We start from the raw sequence: 21787 nt of genomic DNA, 5'->3' as shown, positions 1-21787 counted from the left end.
AGGGTATATAATATTAATAACCTATAGGATCTCATGACTATATTCTTGTAAGATAGTGAGGTTTAAACTTATTATTAATATACTCTCTCTCTCTCTCTATATATATATATATATATATATATATATACACAAATATTTGCTATCTTACCTAGTATATTAGCTGCTGAATAGTTTAGCCTGCATACATAGTGTTTTCAGTTAAAGAATATTTTATGTAGAATACAAAGTTTTAGTTTTGTCATATTTATTAAATTGTACAAAAGAAAATCAAAAGCCTCTTCAAACATCAAGAAGTAAATACAGAAGTGTCATTATTGAAAAATAGCCATTTGAAGTTGTTCCTGGGAAGATGCATATTTAAAGAGCATGACTTTAAAAATTTTTTAAATGCACTTCCTTATTGATGTAATAGTTGTTTAACATGTAATTAAATTTGTATTAATATGATTTAATCTAGGATTAAAAAATGTATTATGATATAGTTAAATCATGTAAAGTTATCCATAAAGAATTAATGGAACATTTTCAAGTTTAGTATTTGGTAGAGTGGTATAATGGTAATAGATTATTTGAGATTTAACAACTGGCCAAATTTTGTGTTCTGTTTCCAGGCCAGGAAAAAACAAATTTGTGTATTTCTTTTGTCCACCTACATGGAGGGTGAACCTCCTGATGATGCCAAATGGTTCTGCAAGTGGGTTAAGGAGGCTTGCTTTGACTTTCGCATGCAAAAGTCGCTTTTGTCTGGAATGAGCTATGTTGTATTTGGATTAGGAAGTTCTTTGTATGCAGAGAACTTTAACTTGGTGAGCATTTTTTTTTACAAACTTTCTAAAAGTTGTATTTCTGCATCAAGAAGTGGATTATATATCCAATCAAATATATAAAAAGAAGAAATTTAAAATTTTGTATTTAATAATATGGTTACCACATCTGAAGTATAACAGTGTCTATATTGTGAAGAATTACAAGTTATAAAAGTTAATATATGTGATTTATTGTTTTTGATGTGCTTGTGATAACATTCCTTATTTTTCTTTTGAAATTACACAGGAAATTAAGATTTTCATTGTTAATGGGTATATATATATATATATATATAAACATTATGTATTTAAAAAAAATGAAAGCAGAAATGGGTCAACTTTCCAATTTTTGTAAAGGAAGATATTTGGATTTTGAGCTTCAATGTTAAAAATCAGTTGCCCTTACCTTTTAAGCTAATGAAAGAAGAAAAGGAATATAGAGGGTTAAGTGCATTGTATTAAAACTATTTAGAATATGCAAATTAGCAAGTTACATGACAACCACAGTCATCATAAGGTTGCGACAAAATATAATGTATTAGAACTTTATTTCGTCATTGTTTGGCATTTTGTAGGTAGTGTGATGGCTTTGAAAATTAATTGTTTTTGAGAAAGGTATGTAATAGCCCTTTCTGATGCAAAGTATTCATAAACTCGGATCATAAAGATGTGTTCAGATTGAACATTTAAAATTTTCAAGATGAGGATATTCTTTGTATTTTAATGTTACTGAAAAACAAAGAATATGGATCAACTTGGGGTACTAGTGCCATCCAGAAAGAGACCTGCAACAAGTCATATCGCAGCCATGGTAAGCAAAGTGTGGTATATTGTAAAAGGCGAGAATCCTCAAACACAAAGGTAATTGACAAAAGCTATCCACATGCCTTGGTTAACAGTATGCAACATAATCAAAAAGGGTATCTGCCTGGAAAAGTGACACAAGTTGCTTCCACAAAATATCCATTCAAATATCTTATACTTCAGAGAGCTAGAGAATGAAATGGATTTTCTGTGTGTCTAGACTGTTGAAACAGACAGTGGGAAGCCATCATCCTCATACATTACATTATGGAAACCATGCAGGAATGAGTAGTATGTCTTGGTTATCACAGTATATGACAGAGGGTTTTATAATGGAAACTACTAGGGGTAGGTATTGCCAGAAATCTTGTATTGTAATACAGTTACAAATATTACAATATATTGCAACACATATTGCAGTATGCTGCAGAAAATCTTTGCCTACTGGTCGCTTAGGCATCATTTAGCTTAGACTGTAACATTGTATACCACTGGAATATTGAACAGCGTATGCCATCAATCTATGACAACAAATATTTTGCAACAAGTTACACTCTTAATTATTTGCAAATAACCAACTTATATTATTGCTGGTTAGCATTTGTGGTTTTGAATACAATGTCATAGCTATCAGTTGCCAACTTTGCATTAAAAATTCTAAGAACAATCCCAAAATAATTCTTGAAATTCATGAAAAAGTTTTGGAATTATTCTTGACTTTTTACTCTGCTTAAGGGATGGGAACCCTGAAAACTATGTCAAAAGAATTATATAGAAAATCAGTTCTGTGGAAAGGTACTAAAATACTTGTAACGTCACTTGCCACATCCATGATTTTGATGAAAGACAGACTTTATTCTTCATCACACTGTACATAAAAGAATATTGCTTTTATTACATTTGTATTCTTATCTTATTTCTGTAATTTAGCACTTAGTCAGTCAGTGTAACCTAACATTATCTGAACATTGTTACATTTTACGCTGCTTAATCGTGTGCATGAAAATAGAGTTCATAGAGTGTATGTTTCACTTTGGTTTTTTTTCATTTGTCTTATTTAAGAATATATTAAAGTAGTTTTCAAAATAGTCAGAGGTTTAGATTTTTTCAACTTATAATTTTTTTAAATTTAAAACTTCTGTTTTTATGGCTTTTAAACTTAAAAAAGGTGCAACATTTGACTGTATTGTTGGTAATGTTTTATTCTTTCATTAACTATGGAAATATATAATGCTTCAGAGTTCTTAGCTCAGCTCAATGTTAATTCAGTTTAACAGATTTTGTGTGAAAAAAAGCCAATTGTTATGCAGCAAGGGTCAAAGATTAGTATTGCTCAATGACATTTTATCTATAATTTCATTCAAACTTGTTATTTTAGGTTGCAAAGAATCTTGATGAATGGTTAAGCATGCTACAAGCTAAGAGACTAATGGAAGTAGGGCTAGGTGATGAAAATGTATCAGCTGATCACTATATAGGTATGTGTAGGTTTTTTATTTGTTTGCAACTATGTTTTTGTGCATTTACAAATTAAGTATTGCTTACTTTTTGATTATTTTGGTTTTTCTTACTGCAATTTGATTATAGTTTTACAATTTTATTTTACACCCTCCGTTAAAGTATTAATATTTTCAACATGATAGTGTAATGAATTTTTAATAAGCTAAAACCAGTTTTACTGTTCATCTTATTTTTTGGTTATAATAGACATTACCCCTTTGCTCCTTGTCACAGAAAATGTGTTTTGAAATCTTACGACTGCAAATGTCACTTGGCATATTTCATCTAATGTGCTGTATATGTAATTTTTATTCTAGTTGTACTTAAGAATCAAAAGCAGTAACTGTTGTTACAGTATTAAGGTGCTTTTGGTAATTGAAATAAATAGATAGTGCATTATATGGATGTATAAGAATCTTGACTGAACTTACTTTTATTGTAATTTAATTATACCCTGTATAAAGTCATGATACTCACCTTTTGGAGAAAAAAAATTGCTACTATGATCTTCAACTTGAGATCTCGTGTGATTCTTGTTGTGCTTCAGTTTATGACCATTCATAACTTTGGATATCAGTGTTACAAAAATAAGGTAAAAGTTAAAATATGTAAACATTTATTGAGCTTATTCAATGTTGTTTTTACATTGGCCAAATATGCATGTGGTTGACAGAAAACTATATTTACTTTAAACTTTGTTAGATATATATACATGTCAGCTTGTGAATTACGTTTTCTTTGCTTAGATTTTCATAAATTATTGCAGTTATTTAATGCTGATATTAATGGTTAATCTAGGACTTGAAGGAGACTTTCTTGTGTGGAAAAAAAGGTTCTTCAGAGTTATAGAGGAATATCATTGCAAAACTTCTCCATGTTGTAAAGAAAACAGTCAAGAAGAGATGGAAGAGGTTTAGTATGAAGATGTTAATATTGTATAAATTTGTGTGTGAATATTATTCAACAGTAAAATCTTTACATGTAATAAGCAATACAGGATCAGATGAAATGTCAGTGTGTGGTAGCAGGTAAAGGTAAATGTTGGAGATTTTTGTAAAATGAACAAGGTGGTTACTACCTTTTCCTTTAAAAGATAATAAATGTTAGTTTTAAAAAAAAATGTTGTATTACAGATTTATATTTCATTTTAATACAAATATAGAAATTTTTTACAGTGATTTTTTTTAAGATCAGAAACATTTGACTTTTTTAAAATTGATATTGAAAAATAATTACCTGTTAAAGTATAATTTTTGTGTGTGTGTGTGTGTGAAATTTTTATTTATTTTGATACAATTGTCCCCTGATGGGACAGTGGTAAGTTTATGGACTTACAATGCTAAGATTCATGGTTTGATTCACCTCGATGAACACAGCAGGTAGTCCAATGTGGCTTTGTTCTAAAACAAACAAAATTGATGCAGTTTGTAAAACATAATAAGGTTGGCTAACTGTAATTTACAATGTAACAAGTTACTGTAGATAGAATTGTAAAGAAACCAAGTGTATTTTGTGTGCTACAACCTTTTACTCTTTATTATTAATTGACTGACTGTTTTAGAATGTCATAGTGAAGAGGGTATATTGTTTCCATTATTGTCTTTTGGATGATCAACCACCTTTTTATTTTCGTTTTGACAATTTTATCTGTTGCCTGAACATGAAGCAGATCACAGCAATTTCGAAGTTTATTTAACAACAAGATTCTTTATCAAAAATCCAAAATAATGTCTGCTGAAGCTTAAGACTACTAATGAAATTCAAAAACTGTTATGTTTTCATTATCAATTTATTTCTACATACCTTCAAATACATTTTCTTTAAAAACTAATGTGCTTTATGCTTTACTGCAGTTAACATGTTTTGTATTAATTTGAAAGAAATTTATTACATCATTAGAACATGAATACACTAAGTAATGCATCAATCTGAGCCAATTCTTTAAACCAAGAAGATTGGGTGGTGCATTATTTGCATTATTTAATTACATGAAAGTAGTTTCTGACAAGGTATCTTACTTCCACCTGCATACAGCGCTGCCCTCCATTTGCAAAAAGTTTTTTGCATGCCACAAGCCTTTTACTCCCACACCCCTTGAATCACATTGTTTAAATAATTCTTGCATGCAACAAACCTCCACCAATAGTAGTGCCACACACCCACATGACTTGTGTGACTTCCTCTATGTTATTCTACCTAACTACCACTTCTCATTTGGCAGTGCTCTTGTTCTGATGTTTAGTATGTGCTCTCTTCAAGTTTACTATTTATTATACAATAGTTATATTTGTAACTTATTCCGAGGTGGAATTATTTTATATTTACCCAGTTACAGAACTTATACTTCATTACATATTTCTTTCTACTTTTTATTTCTTTCTGCCAATCAGGTTTGGTTATTAATTTTAAATGATGAATTCCGAATTATAAGTTACCACTTCAGAGGTTATATCTTTTATCAGCACATTTACACAGGCTTCAGGTGGCAGTCCTCGACTGGGGAATTATTGGCTTTTCTTCATTGGGAGATTGAACATCCAATGAGCTGACCTTTGTTGGGCCTCAACTCGAGTTTGAGGGACTACACATTTTGAAATGCAGTCTGACAACTTTGGAAAGATTAGGCATTATACTTTTATGGTTTTTAAATATTTTTACTGTTAATATTATTATCTGTATATATTTGGTTCAATAACATAAGTTTAGTTTGATTAGTTAATACTCATAGTCAAGTTTAGGTTTGAAATCAGAGCTTAATTGTATCCTTTGTCCTATAATGTTAGATTAGGCTTAACATGGGTCTTTGTTATTTTAGGATTACCTGTATTTCATTTTACTGGTATATCATAAGTTAGGTTAACTATATTGTTTCTTATTCAAAACATCACATCTCATACATATGTTATTGTCAATACACAGTTACTTAATTTTATAATATAACGTTTATTTCATTTTTGTTATTATTTATGTTTTATACTTCTTCATATTAACTTTGTTTGTGTGGACTCTTGGATTTGGGGTCCACACAAACATCTTCTCCCGATATTGTACGTATTATTGTTAGGTTAGAATTTTTAAATTAGGGTTTAGTGATATACTTTGTCCTGCACGGTTTGATTAGGCTTAACAAGCATCTAATTTTGGTTTACCTCTAGTTCATCTTATGGATAAATCAATAATTAGGTTAAATATCTTGTTTTTTTCAACACATACATATGTTTATTTCACCACACACTTACTTAAATTCATATTATATTGACTATTTCATTTTCATAATTCTTCATAATTCATACTTACAATTAATTTAGTTTATGAGGACCCTTGGGGGCTGGGGTCCGCACTACCTTCTCACGATACTGCTTGCCTTCCTTCTACAACTGCCGAACATGTTTAAGACTACCTAGATTTTGTAAATTTTCCTCCACCTACCTCAACCTTTGTTTAGAATCATTTCACAATATAATTTTCCTCTTCTTCTCCAGACATTATGTTTCATGATGAGCATTTTTGTCTCTCTTTTTCGAGAGGGTACTTGCATGCCTTGCCCTCCACAAGCTTTTGTTCAGTTTGCCTTAGCTTACCATCAAGCAGATTTTTTTCTTGATTCTATGTACTTAGAATCTCTGTTGTCTGTGTGTGGGTCAGTCTCTGTCAATTCTATCCATTTTATCCCCCACCTACTTTTCCAGCTTCTTCTTACCCTATTGACTCTCCTACAGGAAACATCTACCTTACACCTCCTTTCTTAGGCATTCTACCTGTATCTAGGGGATTTTTTGTGGGATACCTCTTCCTCCTTCCCTTCATTTTGGGGCATTTGCCATTTTCAGCACTTTCCCTTCACATGTTGCTTCTTTGATTTTTGGGTTATCTGTTGTGGTACACTGTCTTGTACCATTTGTTTACCATCCACTTCTGATAGGAAAGTATGATCAGCTCTTTTTCTCTACCGGTCCTTTTTTTTTTTGCTACTACTGTCCATTTAACATCATGTGGGGTATTTGCGATGTTATGTTCTATTATTTGTGGTTGCTCTTTTGTTGCATTCTGAATCATTGCCATTTTTATTCATGTTCCATATTTGGCACCTTCCCATCCTTACTATTGTTACGACAGCGGGGGTCACGTGACACTAGTAACACATCATATTCTCGAACGTTCACGTCCCTTCATGAAGTCTCGAGAGGTTACTAGATATGCGGTATTCTTGTATATATAAGACCGGTAAGAACTGACGGCAACAATGTAATGGAAGGTAATTGAACTGCAGACAGAGAGAGACTGATAATTGAGTCGAGCACGTGAGTTGTTCGTGGTGAATTATAGCATTTGTTTAAGCTATAGTGAGTCCGTGGAAATTAAGTAAATTTCAAAGTTGTATTTAGAAAGAATATACCAGTTTTATTTAAGAAAGGACTTGTATCGCTAAAGTTTCATTGGAAAGAATTTTACGAAAAATCAACTAACGACCAGAGACGTAACACTATCTTATTTATGGATTTCTCCATTTGTTGCGTATGCTCGATGCTGATTGGAGTTCTGGATTGACTGATTCTGCCTCAATTTTTTTTCGGTTTTTCCCCATTTTAATATGTAGTCCTTGATCACAATAGGGTGGGCAATTTCTGCAGGACTGAGAATGTTCACATTACATGTTCTTATTTTTCATTTCTTGGGATGCTATCTTAGGTTTTTTTCCCCATACTATTCAATACCAGTTCTGTGCCTTGCCTTTTGGACTTCTTTTAGTTTTGTACATCTTTTGTCAGGTGGTATGCATTTTACTTGTCTTTTGCATTTTGTGTATTTTACTAACACTACTACATGGTTAGCTCCTTCCAAATAGGGGTGGTCATAACATACTCATCTGCTTCTTAAACAAGCAGCTTGGGTGGTTGGATTTTCCAGTTGGATAAGCTTTTCCTATTACCTACCTAACAATCTCAGCTGTTTGGGGAGTGTCTTTTTAATCACCCATCTCTGTTGGGACCATCCATTCTCCTTCTTGAATGCATTCGATGGAACTTTCTGTCATCCACACCACTATAATTTACTATCTTACAGTTAGCAAGGTTCTAATACATTGGGGGATGTGGCACTTCTTCCTTTGGGTCTGGCATAATTGTGATCTTTTAAGGGGATGCTGCACAACCCCATGGTCTCTTGCTAGGGTTCCTTTGGATTCTCCTCTTAACTTTCCTCCTTCCCTCTTCCACATTATTTGTTGGTGGTTGAAGATATCTCCCCATCATCCGTATTTGTTTCTCTTCCCTTATACTCATCAGGATGCTTCAGGACAGTGATCTATGAACGAAAGTTCTTACCATGTTAACATCCTGGCACTTCTGGCAGTCCAACGTGCTTTAGTTCACTTTCTTCCTCTTATCCGGATTTGACTAATTGTGTTTCATTCCAACTAGTCGATGGTGGTGGCTTATATCACTTACTAAAGGGGGCACTCATTGTTATTCCATTTGTGGTAGACAGTGAATCTCCCTTTTTAGAACCCACACCTTTGTCATACATGTACTGTTCCAGGTGCTTTCGGCCTCATTGCAGATTGCCCTTCCAGTCCTGACACACTATCTCTTAAGGAGTGGTCTCTTGATCGTCAAATTTTTGGTGGCTCTGCCTCCTGTGGGGTACTCCTCTACAGGAAGTGTTTGACTCCTTTCTTGATTCCAAGTTACCTCTTTTGTTTTAGGTCTCTGGTTCATCATCCGCTTGCCCTGGCTGTCAATACTTTCAGACAGGATTAGATCCAGTTAAAACTTTAGTTTTTCTTGCTCTTCTTCCCAAAGTAGTTTTGATCATCCATGTCACTCCAGGTTATGTCTTTTTAGTTGATCCTTTCTGAACAGCACAGATCTGGTTTTCTCAGCTGTTTCAGCTTGATGTGTTCTGGATCTATTTTACTAACCTACACTTTGGGGGGGCTCATGGGGGAATATTATTTTCATCATTTTTGTTTCATGATATCTTCCACCTTGATTCTCGGTCAGATCCAAATGACCTTCTATGTCCTGTACATGCTCTGGGTTACTTCATTGTTTTCAAGGCTTCTTTCTGTTGACTCCATTTCCTGTAGTTTCTTTCCCTTGCACTGCACCTCTCTTTCTGATTTTTTCCCCTTCCTCTCTTACCCATTGGGTTTGGCTTGTGATTGGCTTTTTATTCGTTGTTTCTTTCTTTCTATAATCAATTCCTGGTGTCTTCACTCTGTTCAGGCACCTTCCTTTACCTGCATCTTAACCCCTTCATCCATTTGAGGTACTTCATGTGTTGAGCACTGGGACTACACCTCATGCGTTCATCTCTCATTATCTGTTTTGGGTCCATTTGAGGTACTTCATGTATTGAGCACTGGGACTACACCTCATGCATTCATCTCTCATTATCTGTTTTGGGTAGCTGTTTCTTCCTTGTTGGGGTACTGTCTTCCACATGTTGCCATCCTTCACTCTTTGGTGAGATTGTAACTGGGTAAGTTTTCTTTCATTTATTATATATATATATTGTTTTTCAAGGACCTGTCCCTTGTTTTGACCTGGATCCTACTATGTAGCGAATGGTGCCTGTCCAGGTATACTTCAGTCACTTTGAACTATACTAAAACCCACATTGTAAGGCCATGTTGACTTCACTTTCATAACTTACATGGCCACAAAACAAACACTGTTCATTGCAATCGTATAAACTAGAGATGGAATGTTCCACAAGATTGCTCATAAGTTATTTCTTGTGATATCTTTGCTTCATAAATATGCTTGTTCCTGACAGTACTAACCCATGGACTTCATAGGTATAGCAGAAGGGATTGCTGCCCATCATCCCTGCCATTCCTCAGATTGAATAAATCGAGTTTGGTCTGCTTTTCAAAATAGGATTTCATGGTCACTCATTGCACTGTCTCTGGTGCAAGTGTTCCTCCAGACTCTTTGCTGTATCCCCCCATTTCTTCCAGTGAAGTAAGAGAGTCCTTACCACTTTCCACTGGGGTGGTGGACCATTTAGTTGAGTAGGGTGGTGGCGTTCTGCTAGTGTAGAGGACGAGATGCCCTCCAAATGGATGCTCCATCTTTGCATGGGCTTGTCCAAGGGGATTTTTTAGCTTTAAAGTGTGCCATCATAATGATTGGGATCCCTCACACTACCCCCACATGGAAGTTAGTTTCCAGCTGTTGAGTTTTGGTTTTATAGCTGAACCAATCAACATATTGTCCAATTTCATGTTATGCCAATTGGGATCCCTTATCCTACCCCTGCATGGATGTCAGTTCCCAGTGGTTGAGTTATAGATCTAGAGCTGAACCAATCAACATCATGTCCTCACATATGTAGTGTGATTAGGATCTCTCATCCTACCCATGCATGGATGTTGGGTGTTGGTTCTGGTTGGTTGAATTTTGGAGTTAGAGCTGAACCAATCACCATATGTCCTCACACATCATGCGATTGGGATCCCTTATCCTACCCCCATATGGATGCTGGTTTCCAGTTCCTGAGTTGCGGATTTAGAGCTGAATCAATTAACGTAAGTCCTGACACGTGTGTTCAGGGAGTTCCTGGTCCCTCACTCAATTTGCCTCAAGTGCACTACCCCAGTGTTGTTGGTTGCTCCACTTCTTCATCTTGCACTACCCCTCAGTGTTTTTATGCTAAGGATGTTACCACGTTTGAGATGGTTCTGGTTTGATATGAGTGGGATATATATGTTTGTTATTTCATGCTGCTCACATGTGCCCTGTTCACAGATCTTTGGTGGGATTTCTCTCTCTCTGGTCAGTTGAACTTGAGGAGAAGGAAGTATGATTCTTTTTCTTACCTCACATGGATGTTGGTTCCTGAAAGCAGTTCACTTGCCATGTACAGTCTGTTATGCCATAGCCACTCTACTCTATGGGGCACATCTTTTTTGTACCCACATTCTGTTCATCAGGGAGATTGAAATTATAGTATATTGTAGTTAGGATCACTGTCCAACCATTTTCTCTCCCATTGGAGTATGCTTCTCACAGTTTTCTGCCCAGATCTGTCACACACTTTTCCACATCTGGGTGAAGAGTATACGTGGTACAAAAGTGGTGTGGTCTCCCATGTATAATCCTCTTATTAGAGGGTTCCCTCGTTAGGGCATCTTTCGGATGCTTTTGAAGGATGCTTCTTCTTCCTCCCTCAAACCAGTCCCTCCACATATTCAGTGTGGGATTCTAGCTATGTATGTGAGCTGAAGTAAGGTACCTGGTCAGAAATTATAATTTTCTTGTACTGAAAATGTATTTTTGACAGGTACTTACTTTTGCTCACATTTTCCACCTTTTCTCCCCACTGTGAACCGGTAATTACATTTCTGCCTAAACTCGAAGTGATAGTTAGGTAAAACAGCATAATTGGGGTCATGTGGATGTGTGGTACTACAATTGGTGGAGGTTGTTGCATGATAATTTGCATGCTACAATCAGTTAAACCATGTGAATTGAGGGGTACATGGGAGTGAAAGGCGTGTGGCATGTGAAAATTTTTTGCAAATAGAAGGCAGCATTGAACAAGAACAGTTACGTATGTGAGTGGAAGTAAGTACCTGTTGGAAATATATTTTCAGTGTAGGAAAATTATAACTACAGTAAACCGTGGGAAAAGTAGTCACATGTGGCATGTGACATAAACCAACCTAGATTTCAGACATTAAGGGTGAAAACTGCATTGCTGTAATACAAATTATAATAGGTTAAAACTGAAACACCGTGAAGATATCTATTTGTAAACAAACTATAAGAATTTTCCAAGCATTTGATATTGCTGGTTTAAATTATTTTTTATAAACTTGTAGGAAAAAGAAATATTTGGAAAAGCAGATTATACTCTTGCTATTATTTTCCATTTAAAATGGATGAAGAAAAACTGAAAATGCTTTGAAAGTTTAAATAAGTACATGTTCATAGAAGGCTATAAGTTGCTTGATTTGTTAATAAGCCAATTGAAAAGTGTAAACTGTGTTGTGTTTGCAGCCTCATGTGACTAGTTAAAGGATATATTATAAGAAAGGGTATTTTTTATTCTCTTCTTATGATGTAAGGTGCATACGTTAAGATATTACATATATTTAGTGTTAACTTGTTAATGAAACCAAAGGATATTTTTTCTCTTCAAGTAATGCTTTTATCGTATTAGATGCTTAAGATCGTACAGTTTAGTCTCTAGCCCGAAAGACTGGGAAATTTTAATTCTAAGCCTTTGTGTTTAAGGTCCTAGAATATGAAAGTAGCAGTGAAGATGGAGAGGGAAGCACTGGAGGATCAGAAAGTGGATCCCTAGTTGATATGGAAGACCTAGGAACAGTGTTAAAGAAGGTGAATAAGGGGATAGTAAGATAGTAATCTCAAGATAAAAAACTATATTTAAAAATATTTTACTCTGAAAGCATGCAAAAACTACTGATATTTTAAAACGGTCTTATGGTCATAAGAATGTAGGCTTGTATTTAATCAGTAAAAAACTTTGTCCATAATAAAAATTATTATTATGATATAAGCCAGTAAAGAAAAATCTTGTTAGAATTACCAACTGTCTTATTGAGATGTAATATCACACCTGTCATCAACTGCAGGACATACTGAAACTTAGAGGACACTTAAAGAAAGTTTTATCATAATTCAAAAGATAAGCTTATTTTTGAGGGTAATATCAGCAGCATATTTATAAACAACTGATATTTATATAATAATTATATAATTATTTCACAAATAATCAATGTGTTTTAACTTACATTAAGATTTGGCATGTTATTTGTATATGCTTGTTATTTTTAAGAGATTGAATAGGATGACTTTTTCCTTGATGAATGATAATCAAAACAAACAAACATGAAAAAAAAACCTCTGACAAACTGGATGCTCAAGAGCATATAAAACGGGAATGAGTGAGTGATTAAGTTGGTTTCTGAAAAACAAAAACATATATGTAACTATCTTTTTGATTAAAAAAACCATTAAACATGTTTATTAGAAAGTTTGGAATTGCCAAAATGCCTTAAACTACCCATTTAATGGTTGAGGAGGAACAGTTATTAATTTTGAGGGCAAAAGTAGTTGATAGTATTTATGGCTTTTAAATATATTATAGGTATCTTTTATATTGCAAAGTTCATTATTTATTTATAATGTACAGTTTTTATTGTAAAAAATTTGTATTTTTTCAGCACTTGTTTTTTTCTGTGTTTGTATTTCTGATTGACACTTTAGAGTTAAATATCGTTTGATTAGAATTTTATAAAGGTTTGGTATTGTTGATAGTTAATTGTGGATCTTTATGTGAAGGTCTTAAACTTTTGAAAATCAGGGAGATAACAATAGTGCTTTATTATGTGACACAAAATATCATACCAAATCTTGTGTAATGAAAGAATATGGTACTTTTGCATGTTGCCCTCTGAAAATTGTATATAAGCTTGTGAATAAAATTAAACTTTAACAAGTTCTTAAGTTACAGGACAGTTTTTAACATGGAAATAAAATAAAGGTTGCCAATTAAATAATGACATATTAACTGTTTCTTCACTCTTATTTTCAGTATTCCCTCTCATTGATAACCATATAAAGACACTTTAGTTTTAATCTAATAGCTTATAACTTTTTAAGGAATACATATCTATATTTTCAAACTTAAAAAGTACGATCACATTTTTTGTGTAGAAGATAATTGAAATACTGCATAATGATATACTTAGTGAAGCAAAATATACTTTTTTATTGTTTTAGGTAAAACATAAAGCAAATGGAAATCTTGTGAATGGTGTACAAACTCAGAGAAAGCGCATTCTGCCAGAAATGATAACACCTATTTTGAGGCAGGCTCTAACCAAGCAAGGCTATAAACTTGTTGGCTCTCACTCTGGTGTTAAGTTGTGTCGTTGGACCAAGTCCATGTTGCGGGGTCGAGGTGGATGCTACAAGCATACATTCTATGGCATTGAGAGCCACAGATGTATGGAAACAACACCCAGTTTAGCATGTGCTAATAAATGTGTGTTTTGTTGGAGGTAATGCTTAGAAAACTAAAAATGTGTTTTATGTTGCCTTTGATGTGGGTTTTACAAAACATTTTGTAAAGTCATTCTGTGACTGGTTTTTATAGATAGTATTTGTAAAAATTAAAGATATTGTATATATTAAGGCTTTATAGTATTTTTGTAATGACGTAAGTTTTCATAAAGGTATTTTATATGTATAGTGTTTTTAGTTGTCTTTTATTCATCACAGTAGACTACTGTTTTGAGTAAAATGCAACTAAAACACCATTCATTTAACATACAGTTCACCACTCTAAGAACTTAGTCTTAGTTTTTATTTCCCCTTGTCCCAGGGTATTTATGAGGTATGGAAATCTCTGAAATAGGTATAACTTAGTTACAGATGGTAAAACTAATGATAGGTTGGGCTTCATATTTATTTTTTAATGTAATGGAGTTCTCCTATTTGAAAGTTTATTTGATAAAATTCTGAACTATATTTGTGTATCCTTCCATGGAATGGAGATTAGATAAAGCTCTTAAGAAAATTGTAGTAATAAACTTTAGTGTAAATAATGTTGGTTTGGTACAGAAATGTAAAAATTGCTATTTGTTATACAGTTTAAGAAATACATATAAGGGATCAAAATGGAATTAATGACTATTTAAAATAATAATAAAAAATAAAACCATAATTTCACTAACTTGGTTTCATTGCAAGTTTTAGTATAATCAATTAAACTTCCTTGGGTTTTATAAACTGAATATATACAATAAAACAAATATTGAATACCATCTGATTTTTTTTGTTTTAAATATTTTATTTTATAGCTATAATGATAATTACTACGTTGTTTAGGTTTACATAGAAATTTGTTTTCATTACTTGTGTTCCCTGCTCTCTTGACACTACACAAATGGTCAAGTAACTGTTAGAATATTATAAAGTTTGCATTAATGGTTTTTAAAGCATAGTAATTGTTGACAATTTTCTTTAAGTTTTTAATAGTTGAATTTTAATTGTTTTCCTCATTGTGCTTGATTTATAGGCATCATTCCAATCCTGTAGGAACTGAATGGAAATGGAAGATGGATGACCCTGAAATTCTTCTGGAAGGTGTCTTAAAAAACCACTATCAGATGATTAAGGAATTTAAAGGTGTGCTTTAATTTGATTAAAAACATTTACTTTTGTAACTTCTCAAACTAAATATAAGGTAATGTATTACAGAATACAGTAGATAAAGGTTTAAACTAAAAACTACAAGAACTTGTCAGACAACATGAATATTTATGGTAATCTGATAATAAAACGTTTGGAGAAGAACAGTAAATTTATTTGAAATTTGTAATGACTTAATTGTTAAATCTGCTTAAAGGCCTTTGTCATAGATTTCAAATATATAATGATTGTTTGTGAATTAATATTGTGATCTTTATTTCATTGTTTACAAATCTTATACTTCTTTTATAGTTTAATATTTTAACTCATATTAAGATAATAAAAATAAGTTATCAATGAAGGTAAAGAAGAATGTAATAACATGTCAACCACTAATAGAAATTTGTTGCCTAAATAATTTATTAGCTGTAATTAATTTTTTATTACTGTAAAGAATATTTAAGCATGGAGCAAGCAAAAAGTTAGGAAGTGCATGTAATACCTGATGAAGATTGTTTATTCGAATAAATTCTAACTTAAACATTTCTGGACTAACTCCATGCTCTTGAAAGATCACTGCAGACTGTTTGTGTTGGTTTTTGAATTTTAAGCTTTTGAACAAATGATAGTACTATAAAAACTTAGTTTGGGATCATTTGCTTGAAACTAATCTGATATGTTAGATGAAAACACAAACTGGACATATATGTTCTAATTCCGAAATGGACTTACCTCCTTTTACAAAAGGTTACCTTGATTGTTGACTGCCCTCTAAGCATTGCTAAAAGAATTTTAGTAATCAGTACACCAGTCTCTTTACCTCACCTGTTATGCACCATTTTTGAACATGTACATTTTCATCTGACTACTCTCCACCAATAGTATTGTGGCACTTATAATGGCACAACTAGCGCCCTCTGCTTTTCCTGCTCAACCCACACTTTCTCAATTGACATGACACAGCTTAGACGTATGTTTAATATTTCTGAGCATGGTTACAGTTTTTGATTGTGCTTTGTTACCTTTTCAGTCAAAGATTAACTTCACAATTTTTGAATTTCGCATTTGTTTTCTCTTGTTTCTACACTTTTGCATTCAACTAAATAATCCGTTTTTAACATGAATTCGAGATTTAACGTGGCGGATAATGATATTCCCACCATAGACGAGAATGCACATGGCATGACTTTCCAGGACTTTATCTGCTGAAGAGGTTCAAGCCTTGGTTTGCAAGGAGTTAAAGTCTTACAATCGGCTGGCAATTTCTTCTCCTCGTCCACCTGACCATGTTTCTGAGGAGGCCTTCTATCACAAGGAAGACAATTTGGACTCTCTTTTTTTTTTCGGGCACCTTTTTTGGTTTGTCACAGTCTACACCCATTTAGGATGTTTCACCTCAAACTCCTTTCTTACAACTTGTCAATCAGGTATGTCATGTTTTAGGTGTTTTCCCTATAGCCCATGATTCCTCCCCTGCCTTATTGGGTGAAAGTTATCTTCCGGTTATTATGTTTTACCTCCTTCTCCAGACATTAGTGTTAATTCTCTGATTAATTACTGTTGGATATAGGCATGCCCTGTCCCCCTCATTTGTTGGATTAATATGCCTTGGCTCATCATCGCATCTCGGATCCCTTTTTGGATTCTCAGGATTTAGATCCTCTTCTTTCCCTGTGGGGCTCGAAACCTAGGCTTCTGTCTGCTTCAGTCAGTCACAATATTCCAGGATTCACTTTTCTTTGACTTCACTTTTATGCTGACTTTCCTCCCTCTTAATGTCAAAGGCCTTTTGTCAATCTTTTGTGTCTTTTCAGAAGAGTTCAGAACCCTCGATTAGGCCACCGTAATTTATTTATTGGCCTCTGCCCTTTCTTTCAATACCTGGCTACTTTGCTGTTGAGACTTGTTGGGGAGGGATGCTTTACTGGAAGAGGTTTGTCTCCCCCTTTTCTCCCTACAAGATATCCGACAGGCTCCTTTTCTACGTGATTCTGTCTTTGAGGGTCGTCCAGATTCCCTATAATCATGGATTGATGTAACCAAGTTACATTCCTCCTTATTCTCTCTAGCCACATGTTTGTCTCATTCTTCCATTACCTCCCAGGATTTGCCTATCCTGGTTTCCTGCTCTCCTCCTTCCTTACCCTGTCCTTTATTTTCCTCAAGGCATTCTTGTCCCTATCCTAATTTTACCTGTGCACATTTGGACAGATGCTAGGATTATTGGTGATACAGCAGAGGTTCCCTGTCTTGTGGGGACCAGTTTACTCCACTTCTCAACCATGTGGTGGCACAACAAATTCATGGGTTCTACAGGTTCTGTTGGTAGGTTTCTGTCTTTGTTTCTGGTCCCCACCCCCCTTTCCCCAATATCCTTTCCTCTTCCTGAGGATTCTTCGTCTCTCAGTCATCTTGCTGAGGCCGTTCAAGACCTCCTATGCAAAGGAGCTATCAATTGAGTGGTTCCCACTCATTTGGGTTTTTATTCCCGTCTCTTTGTGGTCCTTGAAAAAACAGGCAATTGGAGACAAATTATAGATCTGTCCTGGCTGATTTCCTTTCTGGAGCCCCCTCATTTCATCATTGAGTCCTATCTTTCACTTCGGTGGATGTTTTCCCAGTCACTCTGGATGACCAATTTTGATGTGATGGATGCCTGTCCTCACATTCCCATTGCTCCAGAGTTGTGTTGTTTTTTTCTGTTCATTCATGAGGGTCAAGTGTTCCAGTTCAGGGCACTGCTGTTTGGTCTCTCATCAGCTCCTTATTTGTTTTGTCGAGTAGTTCTCTCGCTTGTTCATCATCTTCACTTGCTGGGTCTTCAAACTCATTATTATATGGATGACTGGTTCCTGCTCACCTTATCTTGTTTGCAATCAGTGAATCACACACGTTTGCTTCTACACGTCCATTTGTCATTCACTGGGGTAAGTCTACTTATTTCCTTTCTTTTATGTTTTCTTTTCAACCTCCCTAAGCTTCTTTACAGATCCCACCTAGTGGTGGGTGTGGCCTTGTTAGGTATGCTGTGTCTCAAATCCGCATTAAATGCAGTAACTATATAATGCTAACAGTTGAGATGGGGTGTTTCTGTAAGACCACCTGGTGCTTTCCTGGTGGTGTATGTGTATCTCTGTGTATTATAATTATATCTTTAGTGGACCGTGACTCATGGACTTCATGAGTAAAGCATGTTTCCTTAATTGGGTTCAGTCTGCTTTTCCAAATAGGGAAACACAGTCATCCATTGCACTGTCTCCTGTGTGATGCTTCTCCGGATCTCCCCCATTCTTTTTCTTTAAGTGGAGTGAGGGAGTCTCCTTACCACTCTCAGTTCCCAGCTGCTGGGGTGGTTCGCCATGGAGGCTTCTTCCTGAGTGTTACTATAGTCATGCTTGTTTATCAAGTCAGGAGAAGAGGTTGAAACTGGTTCCCTACTGGTGCATTGTCCGGATGTTTTCTATCTTGGCAGATCACACTCAGTAAAACCAATGATCAAATATTATTTGGGGCCAGCCTATGTGGGATTCTCCTCATTATTCTGGGTTCAGGATGACAACACCCTGTTCCTACAGTTGTGTGCAGTAGATTCCTCTCTTCTCGTTAATTCCACTTGCAGAAGGTTCTTTCCTGCTTCTACAGTTGGGTTTGAGAGACTTTGTCTGCCTTGTAACACCAGCAATGGGCATCTGTGTTATGTTCCTATGGTTGGGCAAATATTGCATGTCCTCCTCGTAATTACGGATACAGGATGTCTCTACCCTTCATTTACAGTTGAGGGAGATATAATTTTGCCCGTAATACCAGTTACAACTTTCCTTGTTTTTACTGAGTTGAGGTAATGCCAAGACCCCATAATGCTGGGTTTGGTTTGTCGTACTTCTTGCTCCCAAGGTGGTTTTGGGAATTTGTCTGGTTACAACCATTTGTTCACTTCCTCTTCATAATTTTGGTTGCCTAATGTATGGCACTCTGTTTACTTACTGTTGGTTTTGTTGGGTATCAATAACACGGTCCAAGTGCTCTAGCCACCTGTTATTACATTTTTTTTATCTTGCTTTATTTTGATACAACTTGCATCTTCTTAATGCTCTTACACACGTGCAAGCATTACCTTTTCTGCCCATTTTATGTTACTTTCTTAATTCCTGGATATAGAGCATACCTGTTCCAGAAGTAGTGCAGTACTCCACAGGTGTGCTTTATTTTCATCTCTGAGCACACCCATTCATTCTGGGCAGTCGCTTTCTGCTTGGTTTGTTCTGTATGCTCCTACACTAGCCCTCCACCTTTGCAATGTGGGATTCTAGCCTTTTGTGTGAGGGAGGTAAGTCTGTTTCAGAAGTTAAAATTTTCTTACACTGAAAATGTATTTCTTATAGGAACTTACTTTCTCTCACACACTTCCCACCTTTCCTCTCTGCTAAAACTGGTGTTTTTATTGTAGTACCTGCCAATTCTTAAAAGTGAGGGTTGAGTGGGAATAGCAGAGGAAGCCAGTTGCACTGTTATAGGTGATGCGATACTGTTGATGTGTATTGCCACACCTTTAATGTAAATATAACTCTCTCCTATCTGTCTGGTATTTATATGTTCATGTATAGTGCAGACTTAAGCCAATGCAGCTAGTATTTTTCTGCTGGTCCTAATGCGCAGACATTGCAAACTTTGAAAACTGCTTTGTGTCTGTATCATTTATATGTCATAGTAATTGTGCTATAGGTGTATCCTGACTTAATAAAATTATTAATAATAATGATCCTACATTTGAAGAATTTACTATTGTGGCCAAAAATATATTTTCCAATTCCATATTAAATGCAGATTGTTTTTGTGATGTATTTAAATTATTGTAATGTTTAGGGTTAAAAAGAATGTTCTCATGAAGGTTTAATCCCTGGTGATGTGTATTTTGTACTTAATTTTTTCAACTTAGAGAGTTTATTTTATGAATTTGTTTTGGCTAATGAAAGGTGTTTTATTTTTGTTATAATTAATAAACCTATGATATTAACTTTGTTCATATGACAAATTAAATTGATACTTACTAACTTCAGACAGAATCAATTATGTATAAAAGGAACACCTGCTTTGCTCTAAATCTATGAAAAATTATAAATGTATAGAGAAATATAAGAATTGCATTTGCAAATAATTATGATTTTGTTTAACATTGTCAAAATAAAGCTCTTCACATCTGAGCTTGAGATTTTTCACTTCCAAATCTTGCAAGAATAGGGTTACCATAATATTTATGCATCCCATTCTCTAGTTTGTTGAATAGCTAAATCAAGTTATCACTCCTCCATGCTGTCATTTTTATGCATCTCATAATGATGAAAACAACAAAAACTTAATGTAATTTAAAATTAACAAATTATCATAAACTTGCAACCAAAATTATGTACATAATACAGTTTTAAAATTATAAACTAAGATATTGTTTCTTTTTTCTTTGGTTTTGATTAAATACTGAAGAATAAAATTTCTGTGTATGACACATTGTGTAGGAGTTCCTGGAGTCAAGCCAGAAAGACTAGCTGAAGGAATGGAGCCAAAGCACTGTGCTTTGTCTTTGGTTGGAGAACCTATAATGTATCCAGAAATCAACAAGTTCATTCGGCTTCTCCATGAACGAGGAATATCTTCTTTTCTTGTGACAAATGCCCAATTTCCAGATGCCATCACAAGCCTGGACCCTGTAACCCAGTTATATGTATCAGTAGATGCCAGCAGTAAAGAAAGCTTAAAAAAAATTGATCGTCCCCTTTTCCGGGATTTTTGGACCAGATTTCTTGATAGCCTGAAAGCTTTATCGAAAAAGGTGCATTAAGAGTGTAGATGTTTTATTACCTTACAAAGTTAGGTTGGTCGACTTTTAGTACTGTGAATTAGTTTAAACTGCTATCATTTATATGTTATCTGTGAAAAAAATAAGTTTAATGTATATTGTCACTAGCATCATTTTCAAGCTCTTTTTTTTAATACACAAAAATGATTGCTGTAAAAAACATTGCAATTTTATCAAAAGTCTAAAAAATTCCAAACTTCTCAAGACTCCTTTGAGAATGTACTCTGCATATGTATGCTGCACAGCAACATAAGGTTTCCATGAGTCTTGCCTAACTGAGCTTATTACAGTCAAACATTGTATCAAAACATGTCTATTTGAGATAATATTTAAACAAAAATCATAATATAACTTATATTTGAAAGCACTAAAAATTACTGTTTGGGAATACATTCTCCTCCTACTCAAGAAACTGGATAAAGCTTTGAGTTCTGAACATTCAGGAAATAAAATTACTGTAAATAACCAGAGGAGCTGTCAGGATACGGCTGTATATATATGTGTATATATATATATATATATATATATATATATATTAGTAGTGTGTATAGTTAATTAATTACTATACTATTCTTAGTACTTACTTACCTAGTATGTCCTACCTAGTAGGTAAGGTAAGTTTACTTACGTAGTAAGTAATTAAGTTACTTAACTTT

At 34.4% G+C, this 21787-nt stretch overlaps 1 protein-coding gene across 3 annotated transcripts in view; it reads left to right on the top strand.

Moving 5' to 3' along the window:
- Nucleotides 1-21787, top strand: part of LOC106457440 (S-adenosyl-L-methionine-dependent tRNA 4-demethylwyosine synthase-like) — a 39870-nt gene that overhangs the window by 15563 nt on the left and 2520 nt on the right. For all 3 annotated transcript variants that reach the window (XM_013916858.2, XM_022383380.1, XM_022383379.1), the window contains exons 5-11: nt 612-806; nt 2989-3088; nt 3909-4021; nt 12356-12460; nt 13868-14148; nt 15168-15277; nt 20791-21104. In XM_013916858.2, coding sequence (XP_013772312.1) covers nt 612-806; nt 2989-3088; nt 3909-4021; nt 12356-12460; nt 13868-14148; nt 15168-15277; nt 20791-21104 — 1218 coding nt within the window. The remainder of the gene's footprint in view (nt 1-611; nt 807-2988; nt 3089-3908; nt 4022-12355; nt 12461-13867; nt 14149-15167; nt 15278-20790; nt 21105-21787) is intronic.

Source organism: Limulus polyphemus, unplaced genomic scaffold, assembly GCF_000517525.1.
Source record: "Limulus polyphemus unplaced genomic scaffold, Limulus_polyphemus-2.1.2 Scaffold331, whole genome shotgun sequence".
Classification (NCBI taxonomy): domain Eukaryota; kingdom Metazoa; phylum Arthropoda; class Merostomata; order Xiphosura; family Limulidae; genus Limulus; species Limulus polyphemus.
Note: the sequence above shows the minus strand (reverse complement) of the source record. Positions and strands in the feature narration are given on the sequence as shown.